At 35.3% G+C, this 21435-nt stretch overlaps 1 protein-coding gene across 1 annotated transcript in view; it reads right to left on the bottom strand.

The window, feature by feature from the left end:
- The window catches only part of USP47 (ubiquitin specific peptidase 47), a gene marked incomplete at its 5' end in the record, with an annotated part of 39108 nt that overhangs the window by 3874 nt on the left and 13799 nt on the right, over positions 1–21435 (bottom strand). The window contains 17 exons of the mRNA XM_029085071.1: positions 714–844; positions 1985–2103; positions 3482–3597; positions 4670–4750; positions 4937–5112; positions 6713–7490; positions 8738–8857; positions 9894–10009; positions 10413–10620; positions 10843–10947; positions 11863–11975; positions 13912–13967; positions 14283–14359; positions 15007–15138; positions 17072–17239; positions 18635–18787; positions 18878–18973. Coding sequence (XP_028940904.1) covers positions 714–844; positions 1985–2103; positions 3482–3597; positions 4670–4750; positions 4937–5112; positions 6713–7490; positions 8738–8857; positions 9894–10009; positions 10413–10620; positions 10843–10947; positions 11863–11975; positions 13912–13967; positions 14283–14359; positions 15007–15138; positions 17072–17239; positions 18635–18787; positions 18878–18973 — 2745 coding nt within the window. The remainder of the gene's footprint in view (positions 1–713; positions 845–1984; positions 2104–3481; positions 3598–4669; positions 4751–4936; positions 5113–6712; positions 7491–8737; positions 8858–9893; positions 10010–10412; positions 10621–10842; positions 10948–11862; positions 11976–13911; positions 13968–14282; positions 14360–15006; positions 15139–17071; positions 17240–18634; positions 18788–18877; positions 18974–21435) is intronic.

Raw genomic sequence — 21435 nt, 5'->3', positions numbered from 1 at the left:
AGACCTCACTGACACTAGGGCTTTTGCTGTCCTCAACATCCAAGGTGGCCTTCTTACATCTGGGTGTTGCTACATAGCAATAACCATTTCTGTAAGAGCAGAACCCTGCAATATACTAGATTAATAAAACAGTCTGAATATGAGACTCACTTCCACTCCAGATTTCTGCTAGGACAGCACATGTCTGCTCACCTGTTAGAGGGTTCTGGCCTTAAGGAAAAAAACCACAGCAAAGCCATAGTTCTTTCCAATCAGAATATAGTTTGATCTACTTGGTACAGTTACATCATCCCTGAGCAAAAGCTGTCAAATTCAAATATGAAGAGGCTGAGAGGTTTGGTATTTTGAAACACTAAAATACTGTCTTGAAAAAACAAAGTGACAATAGTTCAGCTTTTCTTTCACATGTGTTTTTCAAGGAGAAGGGACACAGATAATATTATCCTTCTTAAACTTCAAGAGATTTTTTTTTTTTTTTGCATGCATTCACTTGAATACTTTGATACCAGACCATGGTATTAAATGATTATTACCAAAGCTGGTAATTCATACAGCTTTGGTAACAGCATAGGAAGCTTTTCAGTTCCTGGGAAAAGAAATAATCACCATGCAACAATATTTTTGTAGCCATGACATCTCCGTGCTTCCCAACGGAGGACATCAATAAGGCTCTCAGAAGCCATAAGAAACTTGCATCATGGTACACATTTTACCTTCTCTTTTAATTCTTCAACACTGCTGCTTTCTAGCACTACTTCCTGGAAAGAATCTAGTTTCATCTCTGATGGCCTCCATCGTCTTGATAAAACAGCAAGTTGTGACATGGATTTCATCTTTTCTATTCCTAGGAAAGAATGAAATTTATTATATTAACATCATAAAATAGCCTATTTAAAATGAGGGGTTTTCCATAGCATAAGCATACTCAAATATGGGTGAAAGCATTGGAGACAGTGGAAGGCCTTAGAAACCCCAACTTAAAGCAGTTACCTTTACAGTCTTCCAAAAACCTCAGAGGTAGCAGCAGGTACATACAAGATAATTTCCACATAATATAGTGGTATCCAGCTACATCTTCTGCAGCTGGATTAAAGCAGCACCTTTTAGGCTTTGTATTCGCATTAGCACAATTTTGTTAAAAATTAAAAACACCAGGATAAAACGCAGCTACCAAAATACTGGAGTAAGAGCTAAATGAGACTTCTTAAGCCAAGTATGCTTGTGAAGTTCATGTGTGAATGGAATTCACGTTCTCCATCTATCCATTAGCAGAATATTAACCTAGAGGAAAAACATCATGACCTATTTTTCCCCCCCCGTAAGTTATGCTTTTGCATTCAGAACCCAAATTTTAAGTGTATATGCAAAGGACAGCTTAAGAAATGCCGTATTTTTAACGATATTTAAGCAGAATTCAAGAAACAAGCTACTCTCTAACATGTGATTCAAAGTTTTGACGACCAAGCTCTCTTCAGAAAGTTAGCACTTCATGACAGATAAGTGTTTTTTCACTCCTGTCTGAAAAATACTAAATGATTGAACAGCTGAGTTGACTTTAAAAAACAAATTACATATGTATTATGTATATACATATACACACACACATATTTCAGCTAACTACAAACATCACTTGTCCAAAATTTAAATACAAATAAAAGCCTAATGTATAGGCATTGCTACAGTTTCTATGTACAATGAAAAACGTACACATGCAGAACACTGCCTACAGTACTACAGTACGGCCAAAAGTTTCCAATAAACCTACAAAACAGTACTGCTATTTCAGCTTTAGCATATGGCAGTCACAGGAATTCTGCACTTGCACAACCCCCTCTCCAACTTCATACAAAGATTTATTATGTTTAATTCTTTTTGCTTTTTTTTTTTCTAATAAAATACTATTAAATGTCAGTAATAGCCTTTAAATAAAAGAAAAAAATTCTCTAATGTTATCTTTACTGTCTCTTGACACTATTACTAATACCATCAAGTATTTCCAGGAAGACCTCCCAATTGCTTGAAATATTGATATCTTCTTCATAGATATGATAATCCAGAAACACAGTGCCTGGATTCTTCCAGGTTTTCTTTCGTAGGCGAAACCTGTAAATACATCACAAAGAGAACACTTCAGTTTTTATCTGCTCATAAACACTTACCATTGCCAGAGATCAAAACTGAGTATTTTCTGACAAAACTGAAATACAAGGTTTGGTTAGGTTTATCGGGAATGAGTTTTAATGTTCTGAAATAGTCCTGACAGCAAGGTATTACTACTGGCTCTTAGTGCTGCATCGTTCAAACGCAAGGAACACAAGCCTGTGTTATGCTTGTTCAGTGCAAGGAATGTGTAGGGATTTGAGAAAGACAACAGTTTCCTATTTAGGATAAGAAAACAGAACATTCCCAAACACTTCTGACAACTCTGCTGCTCTCCTCCCCCTTTTTGTTTCTTCCCTCTTTTTTTCCATCCTCCTTTTTTTTTCTTGGTGGGGCAACTGGGGAAGAAGGGGAGAGGTGGATGATTAGAAGAGGATTGATGTCTGATTTATGTACTTAGTTCTACTGCATCAATCCAGTGACAATATAACAGCATGAACTTTGATTTAGATATGGAGGCAAACAAAGGTATAAAAACCTAAAATTGAGATTAAGCACGAGTACAAAACTTTAATTGTAATGGTTTCTCCACGCACAAAAGCAGACATAAGTTTTGTGCTGTGCCTCATAATTATAGGGCACTAGAGAACATAACCCAAGCACAGCAGTTAAAAATTCTTTGGCTCAGTCATGGTAAGGAAATGAGAAAAACCTGGTCCAGATCTAGGTTTCTACTCCTTTTCTCAACAGGAAAGGGCCAACGTTTGTCTTCCAATGTTTTACTCCAGCCTGATTTTAGACATATGTCAAGGTTCCACCGGCTTGCTTACCACACCATTCCAGTGAATACAGACTGCCAGCTATTCCACAGTACATACACCACATCACCAGTAACTGCCAGTGCAGTATGTGGAATCAAGGTCTCAAAGCAAGTTCAGCCTTGATGAGATAACAGATTATGGGCAAAGGGAAGACAGTGCTGGATCAGTGCTGTACACACACCCTATGATAATGCACAAGGCAGTTTGCTGCAGTGATCTACGCTGAGCCTGCACCTAGAGAGAAGGTGGCTTTTTTGTTAACTGATTTACTTAATGTTCTTTCTGAAGAAAATTATCCTTAGATAGAATCAAATTTCTCAGATCAAAACTTGTAGACATGTTGCACACAGGCAATTCTATGTAAATATTATTCCCTGTATCATTCTACATGAGATAAAAGCCAAGAATTCCTAAACTAATGTTTGTATTCACAATCTGATTCAAAGACTACAATAACTTATTTCTGCTCCTTTCACCTTTCTTTCTCCACAAGAGAAAAAACCCACACATTTTAAAGTAATATTTAATCAGGTAACTTCAGTGGATTGCAATCTCTTTACCTGTCAATTGTCAAGTCTAGGCCACATTGTTCTCGAAGCTGAGGAAGCAGTTCCTCTTTTGACTGTCGGACAGTCATTCCTTTAGCAAAAACTGCATCTAGAAGAAACTTGCATGGCTGTGAACATAAATAGAAAATGATTAGAGACAAATGTTTTGAGCAGAAAAAAGTAGATTTTTCTCCTGTTTGTTTTGTGACCAGTCCCACCCACCTAGCAATGACCATTAGAATGCTTTTCATAAACAAGGTAGGCAATGAATTGATTAACATTAGGTTTAACTCATTTGTGCAGCAGCAGCCCTTTGACAGGCCATTGAAGCACTCTGAGTGCATGCCACTGCGGAAACAGTGTCCTGGGACTGTATTACTAATTGCTACCATTACATTAACATTCTAAACAATTTGAAAGGAGTTTTTAAATTAAATAAGCCATATGATAATAAAAATGCCACTTTCTTGGCTTTCATTGGTCAAACAGACCAGAACTCCATGACTAGAAGTTACTTTTAAATTTATCTCATTCTCTGCTTTATAAGTTCATCTTCAGTCTCTTACACTTATTCATTATTAATATGTAATCTGCAGTTTCATCCAAAAAACTGAATAAGAAATTAACACGCATACAAACTCAACTTCTAAAGACTACAACCTATATAGTGTAATAACTTATACTTTCCATGTCACAAAAGATGTAACAAGGAAGTGAGCCGCGTTATTGCAAGAGAGACATTTTTGTTTCAGGCTTGTCCTACGCAGAAAGGACTATTATCCAGCTAGGCATTCTGATAAGCACTGTCTGCAGTGCATGAATGTGACAATTGTATCAGTAAAGTGTAACTGAAAACTGCAGCCATGAGCAAAACCAGTTTCTTATTTGGAAAGAATTCTACATGACTATCACACATTTAAGGAAAACAAAGAAACAATTATTTTCATTTGTCCCCCATTTACACTGCAGAAATAGAGACACTTAAGGGAGAGAGAGAATAGGTCACATTCCAATTGTATACTTGGAGCAGCATAAACAGAAATAATCTCTAGTTCCCTTTCTAAATCCAGGAAAATTTGCAGGAAAATGCAGAAAAAAGAGGGACTTTTTCCACCCCAAGGTTTCAGAAAAAAAAAAACCTTTGGCCAAAGCACATATTAGAATTTTAATGAATCAATCTTGAAATATTCAACATCTTACCTCTGGCTCATTTACCAAAAGCTGATAGACTTTGACTCTGTATTCACCCTTCTTAAGAGCTCTTCCAAGTCTAATAGTTATCTAGATGGCAAAAGGAGTATCTGTTACAACTGATATCAAAATCAAAATTACATTTTGTAACACACTACCAAGATCAATGTAATGATTTCACCTGGCAAGTTAATAAAAAGTTGCAAACTACATTCTCACGTTTGTCTATATTGTACCAATATATTTTTTAATTATTCAAAATAACTTCTGAATAACCTTATTGTCATCAGAAAATGATGAAAGTGTCTCATTCAGCCGAACACTCTCAAACTCTTGATTGCTGGCGTAGACTCTAAAGACTTTGAAGTGAGAAGATGGAACTCCAACAAAAGGCTCCAAGTGTTGCTTGAAGGCAGACAGTGTAATTCTTTTATCAACATGCACCATCAGCCCTAAGCAAAGATAAAGATAAAAATGGTATGAAACACCACGCTACCAAAAAAGAAGCACCCTAGTATATTATTTTCATATATTCACAGTTACTACTTGCATCAAAACAGTACTGAAAAGTCAGAATTATAGTTCATGGCCACATTTACATTTTATCTGAGGGTGCTACTGTAACCTTGAAGAGCTTTGCTGTATTTAATGGGTAGATACTCCTGGAAGACTAGCAGTTCCAAACTACTACCCTATTTTGCAATCAGTGAAGTAGTGGAGCATAGTCGTATCTTCTCCTTTCAGTAAGGCAACAAGCATTTACAGATAACCTCCACCTCCCTACAGGTTTCCCCTGCCTCAAGGGAAAGACAGAAGCACTTTGGAGCTGGGGTTGGCCAGGCACATGCCTCCAACCTTTTTTTTTTTTTTTCTCCTGGCTTTCAGGATTAAAAAGTTTGGCTAACTCTGTTCTGGAGGGCCACAGGGTATCAGAAGGCAAGCTCAAATCCAGATTAAGGGACTTTTTCATGGAATAATTTTGTAATTAAGGAAAACCTATATTCAGAAATTCTGTTTTCTAATATATGCAATTTGGACTACACTGCAAACTGCAATATGATTATATGGTATCATGACTTATTAGAATAAAAAAACTGCTATTCAGAATATTTAAACTGAACAAATAAATTATCTGAACTATAAATTTGTTCCTCTTGTCATACTAAAAATACACAAAAGCTTTCCCCTCAGGATAATAATTTATACAGCATAATGAAAAGCATCAAAATTACTGTAAACAAGTAGTTCCTGCATCCAGCTAGTCCAACAAAAAAAAGGGAAAAAATTAGAGTAGTTCAAGATTCGCCCCAAAGAAAGATCCTTCCAGGCTAAAGCAGTAACTTTATTAAAACGTTAATAGCTGCAATTGCATTTCTCTACAGTTTTAAAAATAAAAATGTTGTTCACAAAAAAAAAAAAATCAGCAAAAAATATTTTGCTCTTTATTTGTTATTATTACATACTGTTTAAATGATTTCTCTTTATGACAGTTAATATACTACCCATGCTCTTACACTGAACTTGTTTGGACATTTTCATGTCAGCCATACACTTCATTGTGTCTATTGTACTTCAACCAATGAAAAGCAACAGTCTACTGAATGAAACAATCATTATCAAGTACATTTGAATTTTCTTTACAGTGAAACGACTAGGCGTTTTCAGGTTTGTTAATCTAAATGTTAACAGAACCATTGCTCTGTGAAACACAGCAAATAACTGCATTCTGAAACAGGTGAATCATCAGCAGCAGATACAACTATTCTCCTTTCACTTTCAATATAAGGAAATAAATGTATTCACAGAGGGAGCTTTTCATTTCCTTAAAAACAAAAAAGCAAGACACTTCAAATATGTAATCACTTATTACAAGATCAAAATTAGGCTAGATTTTTGCTGAGCATGACACCATGTCCCATCTTTGCACTTCCATTAGTTTTAATTTGACATATAATCAAGTTTTTCAATACTGGCATTAGACTTTTTAACACAGCATATGAATTAAATAGTAATAAAAGCAGGATTATTAAAAAACCAAACAAAACTACATACATTTTTGCCCTTCTCCCGAACCTTCATCTGCCGTGTAGGGTTCTGACTTGAAGTACATATATTGTACTTCTCCTCTGCTCTTGCCACTTTCATCGTATTCACTATCAGTTCCAGAATCTTCTTCTGCTGTGTCCCACGTTTCTTTCTTCCCCTGATTTGCTTTTGATCGCCTACTACTTGTGATACTATGAGAATCAAGTCCATTAGCTAAGGGAAGTGGGGCATTGTCCACGTTGCATAAAGTATCGCTGCTATGACTGGAACTGAGGATGTCACTGTCCACTGAACTTGTACTCCTGTCATTATTCACATCTGAATCTGACCGTTCCTCAGACTGAAGATTTTCTGGATCGGAAATCTGAATTTGGTTTTCAAGTTCTCTGTTTTCTGCTGATGCTGAAGAGTCTATTTCATTTAAAGGCGATTCGATGTTTTCAAAATCACTGGCTTCTGTGCTTTTGCTGCTGTCTCCGTTATCCCCCTCCTGCTGCTGCTGCAATGACAAGCTTTTAAGCTTTTCAGTGCTTTCTTCCAGAATTGCCTCTACAGATTTCATATTACCTACAGGTCCTTTTACTCTTTCACAGGCTTCATCCAAATTGCCTGAATCTCCACTAGACTTCTGATAAACTGCTCGTCTAAACTGAGATCCAGGTGATTGCTCGGGTAATGAAACATACAGTCTGATTGTATTTGCATGACGATCCAGAAGTTTCCATAAATGAGAATCTGTGTATGCCACATGACGATCTAAAGACTCGGAGCTTTCAATAAATACCTGAACATAAATAAAAGTTTTATCATGTAGTGTCATTTTAAATAAAAGTAAAAGCAACAGTAGCAGACAGATAGGATTGAGCACACATTAGAAATTATGTCCCTAAAAAAATTAAAATACATATTTAGAAAAAATAGACTAAAAAGTCTGTAGTTTAATAATTATTTCACTTTTCCTTATTTTCATAATCACGTTAAGGTTGAACTGTAACCAGACTGACCAGCTGCAGTACACGTTTTTATGTTCAGAAGTGCATTTAGGTATCACTTCACGTGCACCCTTCACTTGTACATCAACACTAGTTATGGTAGCAATGAGCACCACAACTGCAGTTGACAGTCTGGCTTTATTTTCCAGTATAACATCATAAGTAAGAAATCTTTAAAGGTACACATGGGTAAGCAATAGAGCAAATTAGAATACAAGGGAATAAATTTCTCTTTTCCCTTTGCCAGAGGCCACTGTGTTGTAGTGACAACATAAATGGGCTTGAAGTAACTGAGTAACAAGTCAATGCCATTGTTTTCCTCAGCTATAAGCCATCAAAGCCTTCGCTAAATCTTTCTTCATCGAGGATAGTGCATTCTTGAGCTTAAATTTCAGAGACAGAGGATGTGCAAAATGTGCTAAGAGATGTACTATTTCTACAGTAGTAAAAAGGGCAATGCTACAGATGTCATTTTACGTATAAGTTACTCTCTTTCTGAATGCATTACACAACTATTATTGGAAACATTTTTAAGTCTTTTTGGACAAACAGTATCAATTTGGCTAGGGGAAATCTGCATAGTAAAAATTATTGAATTTAAGACAAAAACCCACCAAAAACTTGCTCTTATTTCTGACATTTGTTTCTTAAGAACTTTAATACTGAGAGCAGGCACAGCTGTTCAGAAGGTTTAGAAAACAAATCAGATAGGTTTCATAGTAATATGCCAACCTTTGTTCCCTAAGGAGGGCTGGCTTTTAAAAATCTTCATCATAAGCAGGCTAACCTCACCAGCATTTGAGCCACTGAGCATCCACCAGATGTCCGATTCTTCCTTGTAATGAACACTGGGTTTCATACATAGCCTACAGTGTTCATCAGCACCACAATATTTGCCAGTTAAAAAACCCCACACAGTACAAAGTGAAATATGTGAGTTACCCATTATAAATTCTATACAGACATCCATACCTTTTACAACACAAGAGTGAAGTCTACAAATACACAAAACAAAAAATTTTAAACAGTCAGAGAGTACCTTGTTGCTTCTAAAAAAGCCTTCAGCTTTCAATGTTTTGCTGGAAACATTCAGAAGACGCAAGTCGTTGTAGCAACGTTCCAATACTACCCGCATTGTTTCAGCAGGCAGGTGTGTAGCCTAAAATAAGACATTGACAGTAAGGCAACACGTGTGTTATATGTAATTTCAAATACTGGAAACAAGTATTTCATTTTTTAAGATTATTCATAGGGGAAGGAGAAGGTTTGTTTATTGACATATAAATTGCAAAACACATTGTGGGGGGAAAACCTCTCAAACCTTTCAGTCTCAGTTCCTTTCCTCCATCCTTGATGCACAGCAAGTGTTAGCTTTTCCAAAAGGTCAGTAGACTTAAGATGGCTTGGCTTTGCAGAGAACTGGCAAATTTTTAATGACCAGTAATACAGAGAATTGGTTTTATTATTCAGGGTATGAACCAACTGAAAATAAAAGATATTCTCGAGCATCAGGTTTTGCACACACTTCACTTAATTCTTAATTAGACAATTCAAATTACTGAAATCATGTTTCATAACAAATATTGTAAAGTTACACTCATCACTTAACTATTTTACACAGATCTGACTATGTAAAATGTCTGTCTTCCAATTCAATGGAAGCAGTAATATCCCATGGTTTAAGACCATGTAAAAATCAATCTGCATCTTAATAACAAGGGGCTGCTAGGATGAAAAGGAGGGGTTTTAGGATATTGATTTCAATTACTGAAGCCAATGGGGGAAGTCAAATGTTGGTTCAGTTATATGGTAACAGTTCAGTAGTTCTGTCACTGACTGGATACTCAGTGAGGTGGTTCAAGTTACCAACCCAAAAGAACATGAACCCGACTCTTCACCTTCCCCAAAAGACTAATTATCTGGTAAGCTAGCAAGTAATGTGGCTAGACAGTGGCTAAATTTGTGCAAAAGCCAGGGTAGAATGCTGGATGGAAGTGAGAAGCAGATTGCTGCTCTTAGCAGTAGTGAGCAGACAGACAAGCTCAATTATAACAACTAACTTAACCCTACAGAACATAACACAGTTTGAATTGCAAAAGGTGCAGGATCATGTTTTAGTTATTTAAATTATGACACATTTCCACAGTCAGAATTAATGAAAACTCTGTAATACAAGTACTTAATGACTAAATTACCTTTGAAATTAGCTGTTTAAATTCTGAAACTGTTTGATTCAAATAAGCTCGTACACTTATTGGAGGAGCAACAGATTCAGTCTTCAGGTCAACTACGTGAACCCTCACCATGACTTCTGCAGGTAAGAGGAAAAAGAAAAAAAATATATATATAAGAAAGAATCCAACATGCACAGAGAACACACATATGCTTGTTTGATGCACTGATTACAGGGTTGCATTAAATACTAACAGTAATGAATCTGAAAAGCAGACCAATTTCATAATTTCATTTTCAGATCAATTTTAATGCCAAAGAGGCAAAAACATTCCAGTATGACAAACTTTAGTATCCCTTAGAACTGCTCCAATTAGAAACAAGTTTGCAACACAGGACACTAAGCAGTTCTGAGTACCAGCTTCATAAAATTTTGCACAAAGTTTTTCTTTCACACACTGTAAATTAAAGCTTTATTTTCATGCCATTACCCAATATACAATTTTAGTCTATCTTTGTCTTTATGCAATTATATTTCTTACCACCAGGTTTATAGCACTGGAAAATTTGGTCAGGTCTTCTTGTTTCCAACAGTAAGTCAAACATATACGTTGATTTGACACCTCCAAGTAATAAACCCATTGGTGTATCCTCTTCTCCTTCATAAGACCGTTCCAAATAGTCATGAAACTCATCGTATTTGACAAGACGACAGCAATCCAAAGGAACAGCCTCTTCTAAATCCATTAGCTAAATCATGCACACATACACAAAAAAAACCCCCAAACATTTAATAAAGGTTTATTTGTGAGTTTAGTTTTCCCCCTTGTAAAATAGAAATATTTCAGTATACATACATCCAGGAATCCTTTGAATTAATGAATTTCAATTTGGTTTTTGAAAAAACATATGCATACATCGCATATATTACATACATCTAACAATTAAACTATTCTGTTACGCATAGCATACCTTGTAAGCTATTTCCACAGCTTCCTTCAGTGTCCTGTCCTTATGAACCTCTAATTTGTTCTCCATCATTATTTGTTTTGTGGGATGCATGCAAAACAGTTTAATCTATGAGATACAAAAGGAAGTGATCGTTAACGTATTTGCAAAAACCTTTCATATTAGAGGATATTTAAGTTTACAAACCTATAATCAAACAATCTAATATACAAATACATCTTGAGCTCTACTTCAGTTATAGGACAGTTTCCTTTTACTGGTTACACAACTGCAGATAGAAAATGTCAAAGGCATAGCAGATAGCACTAGCACGTATATATGTATACCGGTATCGTTTTGCAAGCTAGGGTACAATAGCTATGACCAGAATGTCTTTAAACTGTGCAAAAACAGTGTGCAAATCATCTAAACCAAAACGCACATAGAACAACAAATGTGAAATTCCTTTTTCACATGCAGAGTTACACGCTTTGCAACCATAGAGAACCTTCTAATAAAATAATCACTTGATTCCTAGGTAGACCAGCTGACTGTCATGCTTGTAAGTCATAGATGTCATATTTTGATTGTTACTATTGAATCTACGGTTGGAAAAAGATTCCACTCTTTCTGCCAAATAATTATTTTAAATCAGTTTAAGAAATATCATTTCACAAAGCAAAGGGTCACAATATGAAAAGATATAATGGTATTAAACATCTAACATACAGCATTACATACTCTTTGGAATTTATGTTGCTGAAATCAAGTGATGTCAGACTAACTGTAGTTGTGCTTTGGTTTTAATACCAATTCAAATTCACATGGAAGACATGAACACAACAAAACTCTCTGCTGAATACCTCTGACAGATGCCTCCACTGTGTACAAGCTTCCAATAGGTGTACAATTCATTTTAAAGAGTTATTAATACAAATACACTTACACAAGAGTCCTTTTACTGTGGCAAAAAAAAATACTATTTACTGTAGAAACATTTCTTACTAGAAATGTATTGTTAGTTTATTCAGCAGAAATTCTAACCTTGCAAGTGTTGCGCTCAATTTCACGTTGCCTCTTTTCTTGTTCTTCCAATTCTCTCTCTTTCTGAACCAATTGTTTAATATGCTCTGGATACTCATGTGCCTCAAGAAACTCTGTCAGTAACAACAAAATAATAGTTTTAAAAAAAATTTTCCATGGGGGGGCAACATCTTGGGAATTATGGGTATATTTAATAGTTGTCTTTCTTCCCTTCTTCCCTCTCTTCTCTACCCAAATTTCCCACTATATCATGTTCTGTTCTCTATTTCATTATTTAAATGAAACCGAAGTCAGTCTTTTATTCCCCCTAATTATACATCATCAACACAAGAAAATGGTATTAGCACAAGATTAATATTCCAGTATCAGTAAGGGAAGCTCTGCTGTTGTAAAGAAATACACTAAGACTGATGATTTTACTTGAACTTGTTTTTACAATAAAGGTAAATTCCACCCTAGAAAGTGAATTAGCTGATAATAAAAGTCATAAGATATAGTCTATATTGTGATAAAATAAATATTGCACTTAATACAATTAGTGTATTTAATGAGATTTTGTCGCATAAAGAGACAAGCAGAACATGCAATACTTCATGTTTAAAAAAGAATCCATTTTTGCAAATAACAGTTGTCTTCCAATCCTGGTGCAGCTCCTATCGCAAGGAAATGGGTAAATAATTTTTCAGACTTGAAAATAGGTTTAGCATGTTCAAGAAATCTGAAATAGCAGATTCGGTTTCTTTATTTGCTTGTTGAGAAATTAACAACCATAGCACTGACAGGAAAATCTATTTCCAAAGACAGCTCCTGACCCATAGACTTTGTTTTTACGGCTGCTGTTTATTCTTACACTTCATGCAATTCTGAATTAACAATATTGTTTCAGTGACTCAAATATTGAAACAATATTAATTTTTGTTGCTCTTAAGACTTCCTACTTTATCTATTTGTTGATAAAACATTTTAACAGTATCTTTCTGTTGAATCTACTTCAAAACTATATAAAGTATCTACTTCAGATACTGTTACTTTAAAACTAAATAATACATTTTTATAACTGCAGTCCCCTGCATCATGAATTGTCAGAAACAACGAGAAGCCAGCAAAATTTATTTTCAGATACTTAGTTTTTCCCCCTCTTTATTTCCTCAAAGAAAATACCATTGTTCAACTTGACAGAAAAAATAATAGAAAAGTCAAAGAAAAAAGAAACTAGCAACATGTCTGAAAGCACTCTATGTATGATGAAAGAGATTGATACTAAAAATAAGTGTGGTTTGTGTTTATTAGGCTGTTGAAATGAGATGACAAATTTGCTCCAAGTATCATAAAACACTTTTTAGAATATACTGATATAGAAGTGGTTGCAAGTCTACCTTTATTAATTTTAGGATTTTATTTTTTTTAAGAAAATTTAGTATTAGCTTGTTTTTTCAGTCTGCATTCCAAAACCCATTAGCTTGTTTTACTCATTCTTGCACTGCAAATTTCTTTCCTTACTCTTGCTAATAGTCATCCTCAGTTCCTTGTGCTGGAATTCAAAACTTTACCCCAAAAGAAGCAGTTACAGGAAGCAGACAACTATTCATCCTCCTCCTAAAATATTTACAGCAGCAGCGTAAGATAAATAAAACGTTCTTTTTAAAAATCCTTTACTAGCTCCTCCACTGGACACATTACAAGCTGGTATGTTACAAACTCTCCCAAGTGTACACGTCTTTTTTGAACTTGCGTGCTCCTCAAAAAGAATGAGTATGCCCCAAAAGGAGCTACACGATGTGAGGTGCCAAAGGTTTCATTTGTGAGATTCTACTCTATTAAGTAATACCTAATTTTAGTTTACCAATTAAGAATAAAATAAATCCAGCTATCATTTATTTATTATAAAAAGAGTAATGAGAAGCTATAAAAGCTTCCTATATGAAAGTCACTTTAGCTTACCCTAAAAATACCACTATTACCATCCCCACAGAAATTAGGACGCATCACATGTAAAACAGCTGCTTATTCCACAACAGAATCTTACCAGTCAAGAACTGAAAAACTTACTTGCATTTCTCGTTGGATCCTTCAGTCTATATATCAGCATGTATGCATTTGTGGAGCTGGTGGAGAAAAGAATAGTTATCCAAATTTACCAGACAGAAGAACAATACTGACTTAAAAAATTGTTTCAGTGTGGTGTTCTTTTCAGCAAGGAGCTATATCACATGTATCTGAGCAACACACTAACTAAAAAAGATTTTAAAGAGTAAACATCACATTATTTTAATGATCTGAAACAGTAGTCAGGATAGTTTTTACAACTATTTGGAGCACCTACTATTAATTTTAAGCTAATATGTTAAGCACATGCATCTTGGCCATTCATCACACTGAAACACTACCAGAAAGACAAGTAGTATCACAGTACTACTAACCTAGCAAAAGCACTGGAATAATAGCCTCTGCTTCCAGAAGATCCACCATATGTCTTCTTAATATCTTCCTGAGTTATCTAACAAAAAAAATCAATTTAAGGATTATTTGAGAAACTTGCACTAAATGAGATTCATTTATTCTCATTAGGAAAAATGACATTACGTAATTAATACACAATATTCATTCAAATTTTTAAAAATATTTCTGCATATTTGCTGACTGCAAAAAAACCTGTTTCAAAGTGATCTGCCTCTTCATTTTACAATGAATGTAAACATAATCTTATTGTTTGTTTTTAAGTAGCAACCTCCTAGAAAAACATTATACAAGTTCTTGATTGCAGTAACATTTATGGATACATGTAACACCTGAAATGCATCAGCAGGACAGGTTTAACAGCAGTCTGGTCTGTACATGAATAAAGGCTTCTTTATGAACCATCCCTCCTTCACCATGAAGAAGAAACACTCCTTTCCCCCTCCCCCTCAACATACAAAATCCCATACATAAATAAAAACAAATATCCAGAAACTGGTTAAGCTAATGAGTGAAACATATATATATGACAGGACATTAGGATGAGAATATGAAACAAGATAAATGCCTGAAACACCTGTGCATAAAACCAGCTTCATTATATACAGGTGAAAAAAATCACATGCAAAACATGAACTTAATTGTTCATCTATGAGTACACAAGATAATGAAAAATACTATTTTTACCTTGCTAACATGCTGATCATTAAAGCTGTACCACTGATCATCACTAAAAGACTTTATACAGGCATAATAATGGCCACCAGCAGCACTTCCAGAATGAACCATAACAGAAAACAGCTCATACAGTAAAGAACTCTGGAGAGGGAAGAAAAAGGTGTGATATATATTAAGAATAGTAACCAAATGATAATTTTAAAAAGTTTTAAAACAATCACAAGAACTCAAATATATAAATAGTTGTATGTTACAAAACAGATCTATAACAGAAATGCATTACTGCAATAGACACTGAACAATATCAGAGCTCTGATATGCTAGATGTTATACAAGAGTACATAAAATAAAAATGGAAGTAAAGAGGAATTTCCCCTTTTGCCGGTGGGAAGAGAGAGAGAGAAAAGACCAAATTACTTAAGAAAAAAAGAATGGAAACATTTTTTAAATTTAATGCACTTCTGTTACTTCTATGTACAAGCTCTGAATTAACGAATGCTTGTGCTAGATAGGTATTAAACAGATCTCCACACAAGAAACAAAAGTAATGACAAACTTGCCTGTAGCTACAAAGTTTACTTATTTGCTATCACCCTTCTCTGTATTGAAGATTGCTTTTTGCCCCTTAATGTATACTGCACACCAGCAACGCATGGAATGTTTTTCAGCACTATGAATTAATTTCTCACACCACTCATGAGCTTGCTGTCATAAACCTTTCTTTTCATAGATAAAAGGATAGAAGTAAAGGGCACTAAGGACATACCTTCAGTGTTGTGTATACACTAAAAAATATAACTGAACAATATTGACTCGTACAAGTATTAAGAGAATTAAATATTTTTCGGTTATATAGAGGAAATGCTCTGTAATTTCTCAGTGTATACTGCATCTATCATTAAGATATCCAAACCAAAAAGCTAAGAACATGGCTTGACAGCTAGTTTGCCTTGACAACAATAGTAAGAATTAACTGGCCAAAGGTACTGTCAATACTAGGACATGACATTTACATTACAGATACATTACAATACTCTGTCCCTGTTCCAGTCAAGTGACTGTATTAATTTATCTTTCCTTCCTCCAGCTAAGACTGACAGTATTCAGAACATTTATCAAAAAACCCTCTCAAATGGTTTAATGTAATTGTAAACAGGGACAGATGCACAGATTAAAATGCATGTCAGCTTTTAAATATTTATGAAAGTTAACAGTTACAGCCAAACAGCTTCCCAAAAAGTCTGAATAAAAGCTATTGGCCAAATTTCAGATGAGTTTGCTGAATGAAGTATACATTGTAGATGTTACTATAAAACTCAAGACTTCTGATTAATTTTGTCTTGGCAAGAAAACTCAATCAGGCTTCTCAAAGATCTCTGCAAGCTTTCTTTTGCTGTAGTGCCAATTTTTGGAATTTGAATAAAAGTACACTCTCCCATTCTCCCACCCACAATATCAGAATTATTTACATTTTTATAATTTACATTTGTGTCAGGTTGACCCTGGCCAGCAACTAAGCACTCAGTCAGTCACTCACTTCTCCCCTTGAGTGGGATGAGAGAGAATGAGAAGAGCAAAAGTGAGAAAACTTGTGGTTAGAGAGAATGATAGTTTAGTAAGTGAAGGAAAGGGGGGGGGGGGGGGGGGGGGGGGGGGGGGGGAAGATGCAGTGATGCAACAGCAATTACTCACCATCTCCCACCTGCAGACCAACACCCAACCAGTCTCTGAGCATCAACTACTTTGGAAAACCCCCAGTTTTTACCGCTGAGCACGACATTACACAGCAGGGAATATGCCATGGAATATCCCTCTAAAAAACTCAGGTCAGTTGGTCCAGCTACGTTCCCCCTTCCAGCCTCTTGCCCACCCCCTAGCCCTACGCATTTACTAGGCCAGAGTGAGAAACACAGAAAGCCTTGGTGCGGTGCAACTGTGTTCAGCAAGAATTAACACACTGGTGAGCTGTCAATGCTGTTTTAGTCACAAATCCAAAGCTGAGCACCATACAGACTGCTGTGAAGAAAATTAACTCCATCCCAATCAGATCCACTACGGCATTTTTTAAACATACCTTTTCACTGCCAGCTTTAGAAATTCTTTCTGCTGCACTATTGCTTTCGAGGCAGATTCCTTCATCAACTCCATCATCATTAGAAAAATCATTGCTCATTTGATCACTGTGACAACTGCCTTCATTTTCAGCTCCACTATCAGTGCAACTCTCAGTCTGAGGAGACTTCTTAAAAACAAGACATACATATTAATATTATGCAACATTCAAAGCTACATAGAAAAAGACATAAAAACATGAAAAAATTACAACCTGCAAAACAATGAAACTTCGCACAGACTCAAGAGACATCTGCAATTCAGCATCGAGAAGTGACTTGTTTGTGTTAGTAGCTGTCTTCAGTCCATCTCTTAGATCAATATTTTCATGTCTTGGGTGCAACTGAATGGTAATTACAATCTTCTCAAGCATGAAACCGGGTATCTGTTACTACCCTGTTCCATTTATTAGTTAATTCAATTAAATACCTGGAAATCTAATATCGGATAACAAATCCTATTATAACATTGCCCTGTTAATCAGAATTTATTTACTGGAAATATTTTCATCCACAAAGAATTTTGTATCCATTTCAACTCATTGGACAGAGTCAAGGTACTACAGTAAGACGGATTAATGTTCTATTAGCTTAAAAGCATGATGTCAACAACACTGTGAATGCAGTTCATTTAGTACAAGTCAGTATATCCATCTCTTACCTAATCCTCTTTCCTCTGGATAATTCTTCTGATTTTCTGACAGTTATTAATTTTGTCTTAAGTTTTGTTCTCCCAGATCAATCATCATTCTCATTTAGCCTCCCAGTAAAACTTTGAGAGGTATCAAATTGCTTAAATGGCATACTTCATAAACCAGTGGTTTGTATAGAGCCAGAAAAGCCTCTCGGTTTCAATGCGGTATTTCTCTTATATCATTACAAGCTAGCAAAGTGACATAATGTTTTCAGGAATGCAATTAGAGGAATAAATTCAGTCTTTAATGCAGAAGGCACATTAAATACTTTTCAGTGAATATTACTGCACATAATTAATTTTGGCCAAAACCAGAGGAGTTAAAAGCCAGAAGATACAAATGAAAAAAAATTGTACAGAACTCATTTCTACAGCATACACTACATTGTGAGGCAGAGGGAAATAATTAATTATTAATGTTTTCTGAACTAACCCCAGTGTTCAGAGATTCAAAACTGTACTTCTCCTCTTATGACCAAAACAGATTCAGACACAAATTTAAGAAGCATGTTTCATTCTGGTTTTGCAGTATACATGGAAGCCTTGAGATCTGTGCTTTTAAATCACTCGTGAAAATGTAAGAAATCAGAAACAGCTTCTTATTGAAGCATGGAAACCTTATAGTGATTAGAGAACATGTTTCCTTTTCAATATAATAAAAATCCACATGGACAGATCTAAAAGTTTTGAATTAGAACACTGCTACACCTAAAGAACGTCTTATGTGGACAAATAACATTGTTAAAATGGGTTTATTAGACTGACATTTTAATTTTCTTAATGAGAAGCATCAAGAAAGTTAAAGACTTTTCTCTGAAACCAAGCACTTTACCTCATCGTCAACATCTATGAAGACACTCATGTCTAACTCTTCAGGAAAAGTCATACGATCATTGAGTTTAATTCTGTGCATAGTGGTGTAATCAAAGTCAAATCTCTTCAGCTGTAACGTCAGCAGGTATGGAAAATGCAAGAACCGCAGACCCTAAATAAAGCAAAGACAAGATTATGCCACCATTGTCAGGACTGGTGTTTACTAAAAGTCGTTTTCACAGAAGATACGGACAGTCTTTACCTTCCTTGCATCACATTTCTTCTTACATCGTTCACAAAAATACTGATTGGGGCCATCAAGAATCTCAGGCTGAATGAAAGCATGCAGTGCTTCTTCCTAATAATAAAAAGATGTTACTTGATTTTTAAGAAAATGTTTACTATGTAGGTATAAATCAGAACAATATATTTACAATGAAATTGAAAACATACACAAATTACTTCAACTAAATCTACAACCAAAATTTGATTGACAAACTCCACTCAGCCCAAGAATAAACAGTCAATCTACAAATTACTTCTAACTATATTCCAATCAGTATTTGATGAATCCAAATTGTCCCTTTTTTTAAATAAACAAAATATAAAATGACATTTAATCCTGTTATCTTGCACATCACATTTAGTCACATCTGTTCAATCAACTGCTGTGAAAATGAGCTTATTTTTTAACCCTACTTTGGTCCTGTCCTCCCAAAATTTTGAGATAGTTCTTCTGTATTTCAAGAAGAGTTTTTACCAACAGATACTATCCAAGAATTACTGGGGTGAAGGGAGGCAGGAGGAAAAAAAATATTACTCAGTTCCTCAGTTTCCTGAAAACAGCCTGAGTCCCATTCTACAAAGTGACTATGAAACTACATTTGAAGACATTACTTCTTTTAGATGAAAGGTGGGAAAATGAGCAAAAAAAAAAAAAAAAAAAAAGTATCTGAGCTCCACTCCCAAGGAGCGAGAATGAGGTATGGCCATCTCCTATAAAGACAGAACTAGCCTCCTAGGACAAACCTTAGGAAGTGAGTGACTGGTAACTGGAATTTTGCCCTCTAGTAGCTGCCCAAAAGATCTGTCACTAATCCTTAAATCCAGGAGTTTAAGGATTTCTACTTTGCTCCTCACTACTGCAAAGAATATTCAAAACATAACCAAACTGATCATTAGTCCTCCCCCTAACATAACTTGCAACAATGATATTGCACAGAAGTTGTATATACTTGAGAATGAACTTGTTCAAACAAAATTCACCAAGAATATTGAGATGGATTCAGTGAAGAATTTTACCAAGATTTTACAAGTTAAAACCTTTAACCCAGTCACCTTGCAAGCTGATACGCTTTGGGTTTCTGAACTCCAAGTGGAATCCAGAAGTTTTCTGTTCACCTATGGAGGTGAAAACAAATAGCACTTGCATATTTAGACATTCAGTTTAAAGCAAAAAGCAACAGAAACAATGCTTTAAAAAGCATAATCTCTCATGAAGGAGTGCAGCTTTTCCCTAAGTCTGAATAAGAGGGGGCTTAACTGGGCTGAGCAAACACACCAGCTGTAATGTGGCTGGCACAGAACTTAAGATTACTCTCTGCATCATGTTTGATAAGTCACACTGGGAGGAAATAAAGGATATGTCAAGTTCTTCAAAAAGCCTCCAATTCTTCCCTTCTTCCTGAGAACTCAGGGAAGCAGCAAAACCAGTAATAAAACAAATGCTTTTCAAAAGGTCTGTTGTTGTTCTAAGAGAAAGGACTTTTTAAAAGGACTGTATTCCAGGTGACAACTACTCACAAATGAAAAATGTGCCAGACTGAATACAACCACCGTACATTGAAGGCAGTCATCTCACTTTACCATTTTTGGATCCAACCCTTGAACAACCCTGAAACCACAGCTCTTGAGTAGAGAGACTCTCTAGACACATGAAAACACTTCAGAGTCTGAACTGAACTTCTATCTGCATATTTACTTCCTAAATGCTACAGAGGCTGAGTTGCTTTTTACTCAAAGGCAACAAATAGTTAATGTTTAGTAAGATTACACATTGAAATGTGAGGAATCTCATTCTAAAATGTAAGAAAGAACACTAAGCAAGCTATAACCCTGCTTAAAAGGGAAAGAAATGGATTACTGCATTTTGACTATTCTATAAACTAATTAAGGAATTAATATTCAGAACTACGTAAATGAAAGCAAAAAACTTAATAACCAATACAGAAAACATGAAACCTAGAAGACATCACATAATAACCACAGAACTCTCTTATAAAGCAAGTGCCAGTCAAAGCAATAAAAAAAAAATTTGAGTGTAAGAAAAAAGTTGAATTCATGCATTTATACGAATGAATGGGAATATATGAATGACGGGACATAAATTATTATGTAATGCCTATGTAGACTCAGGTGATGTGCAATTTAACAAGGAAACATACTAAAAATTTTTACATGTGGATAAAAGTGATGATCCTTCAGACCTTCAAAAACCAAATGAAGCATTATTACATTACTCCTGTGGATTTGCTGCTTACCACACATGGTGAGCTGTGCTTTGAAAAACCTGATTAAAACTCCTGAGAACTCCATTATTTTTGAGCTATATGAACATCCATGTATTTTTCACTCCTTGTATAAGGAATATAGCTGTTCTTCAGGTTTACTCATTTATGTCTCCTGCAGTTTTCTCCTATATCTTTACACCAAAGTTAGTTCTGTTGATTAGAAAGTTTCTTAATAGAATTCCTATTCTAATGCAGGTCACCATTTTCTACTCTGATGGCTTACTGAGCAAAACCAGTGATAAAGCTTTTA

Source organism: Antrostomus carolinensis, unplaced genomic scaffold (assembly GCF_000700745.2).
Source record: "Antrostomus carolinensis isolate BGI_N321 unplaced genomic scaffold, ASM70074v2 scaffold7215, whole genome shotgun sequence".
In the NCBI taxonomy this organism is placed as follows: domain Eukaryota; kingdom Metazoa; phylum Chordata; class Aves; order Caprimulgiformes; family Caprimulgidae; genus Antrostomus; species Antrostomus carolinensis.
This window is presented reverse-complemented; position numbering and strand designations above follow the sequence as displayed.